Below are 2173 nucleotides of genomic sequence, written 5' to 3'. Positions count from 1 at the left end.
GTGCGCTTAGAATAAACAGACGATATCGTCCGCTGGTGTGGATGCCAATATCATTATCTTTATACAGTAGTCAACATTTGAAGTGGATCAAAAAAATTATAATCAAAGTTGCCCTAAGACAAGAAACCATTTTGGGTTTAGGTTTTAGTAAGGTTGGGAATCTAAAATCAATTCCAATTCCAGAATCATATACTTAAGCTCAGGAATCGGATACTCGTATAATTAAAATTTAAATCCCGCCTATCAATTCCTGTGTGCGCCCTCTTTTTGTTTTTGGTTGCAAAAAGGGGCTATTAAAAATGTATTTGTCTTTGAATCATTCATTCAAGAAATTCATTCAAATGCACTGATTCATCCAGTAAATCTCGAGTGAGTCATCGAATCATTCCATTCATACATTCCAAGAGATTTTGTTTAGTTGTCTAATATCTTTTCTTCAGAATTGTGAGAGAACTACAACCTCCTTTAAAAAAAGAAGTCTCAATTTATCCGGAATTGTGCCCAGCTCTATTTTGCACACAAACAGCTCTTAATCGAGTCCAGTGTTTATGCAGCCGGCTGATTTTTGTTCGTGGTATTTAGCAGCAATTCAATGTTTTGCAAAAAGAAACACAGAATTGATAGGTTCGATATCTAAATGTTTGACTTTTAACCACACTGGAATCGAAACTGGGAATTGATTAGAATCGGAATCGATCAGCAGAATCGGATTTCAAATTCAAACAATACCCAACCCTAGGTTTTAGGACAACTTCGATGAAAGGTTTTGATCCACTTCAAACGTTGACTAGTGTAGTTATCGTTCTTGGTGTGAACGTGGGCTTAAGTCATGAAGGAAGAGGAGGAAAAAAACCCGGCACCGGTTAAAAGACACCCAGAAGCTCTCCCAGCGCTTTCCACAGGAGATGAATGAGACGTCCTCCACGACAGCGTACCTGGCCTCACGTGATTGGCCCTCGGCGAAGAACCAGCGATCCTCTGCTTCATTTCGGACGAAAGCACGCGACCTTTCTGCATCCACTCTTGCATCTTGTTGACGGTGACTCCAGGATGTTTGGGCACCGTTGCATCGTCGCAGGATTGTCGCGTCGAAACAGGCGTCGTTAGGGTTTCTGTAGGAGTCGCCAGTTGTGCACCGCGTCCCGATGCGACCGCGGGTCGCGGCTCGTCCTTGCGATTTGACGAGTACCTCACCTTGCTATCGCTCACCGACCGCTGGAGCATCGGTTTGGGATTCGCGTCGCGAATATTCTGCAAGCTTCTGCTTCGAGAAGACCCCGTCACTCCCACCCCACATCGTCCGATAAACGCAAACAGACGTTCTTCCGACGCGTCGCTTCCTGTGCTAATGCTATCGATAGATTGACTTGCGCTACTGGCCTGATCCACAAATCCGTTATCTTCAACCTGACCGTCGAAACTGATGTTATGCATTGTGTTTATTAGCAAATAATACGCCTCTTTTAGTTGCGACTTCAGTCGGTCTGTTTCTTGCGTGGTTTTGTTGGACCCCGACGCCGATATTGGCTCACCGATATTTCGGTCGTTCAACTGAGCGTACGACTCATAAAAGGGCAGAATTTGGTTATCGTAATAATCGTCGTCCTCACTGTCGACTGAGTGGTGTCGAGGGGCCCTGTCTCTCAGCCCGGGGGCCAATGTTATTTCCAGATCAGTGGGGAAAAAAGTCGGACTCTGTATCCTAAAATCTCCATGATACTCCAGGGAACTCTCTATAACCTGAATTAGATCGCTTTCCGCGTCTATATAATCAAACACTTGAGGTTGTGGGCTCCTAAAGTCGCCCGTAATGTTTTCCCCGGCCTTTTGCTCGAGTAATGCAACATTTGGCTCAGTATTCTTTAGATCTTGACCATCTGTTAGCTTTAAAGCCTCTCGTTTGGGTTTTAAATCGCAGCCGCCGAAGCCGATCGAGTCTCCGCGGACCCGCGGCGTGTGGAAGCGCTTCGGCTCGGTGCGCTCGCTTCGATCAGCGGGACCCCCGGCGCACCGGGGAACCGGATCCGCGATCGCACAGCTCTCCTCAGCCCTCATCGCGTTTGATATGTCATTTCTCTCTGTTTGCGTCTGAGAAACTTTTTCTTTACCTTCTCTCGGCCGGTTTGCAGTGCTCGCGTCTTTCCCTTTGGGTTTCTTGCCCCTGAGTTTGGCT

General features: G+C 46.4%; 1 protein-coding gene across 1 annotated transcript in view; it reads right to left on the bottom strand.

The window, feature by feature from the left end:
- The window catches only part of LOC107576783 (uncharacterized), a gene marked incomplete at its 3' end in the record, with an annotated part of 14035 nt that extends 11886 nt beyond the window's left edge, over nucleotides 1-2149 (bottom strand). The window contains exon 1 of the mRNA XM_016262915.1: nucleotides 936-2149. Within this exon, the coding sequence (XP_016118401.1) occupies nucleotides 936-2055 (1120 nt within the window). The remainder of the gene's footprint in view (nucleotides 1-935) is intronic.
- Between the last annotated feature and the right edge of the window lie 24 nt (nucleotides 2150-2173).

Source organism: Sinocyclocheilus grahami, unplaced genomic scaffold, assembly GCF_001515645.1.
Source record: "Sinocyclocheilus grahami isolate Dianchi unplaced genomic scaffold, SAMN03320097.WGS_v1.1 scaffold4334.1, whole genome shotgun sequence".
NCBI lineage: Eukaryota > Metazoa > Chordata > Actinopteri > Cypriniformes > Cyprinidae > Sinocyclocheilus > Sinocyclocheilus grahami.
Note: the sequence above shows the minus strand (reverse complement) of the source record. Positions and strands in the feature narration are given on the sequence as shown.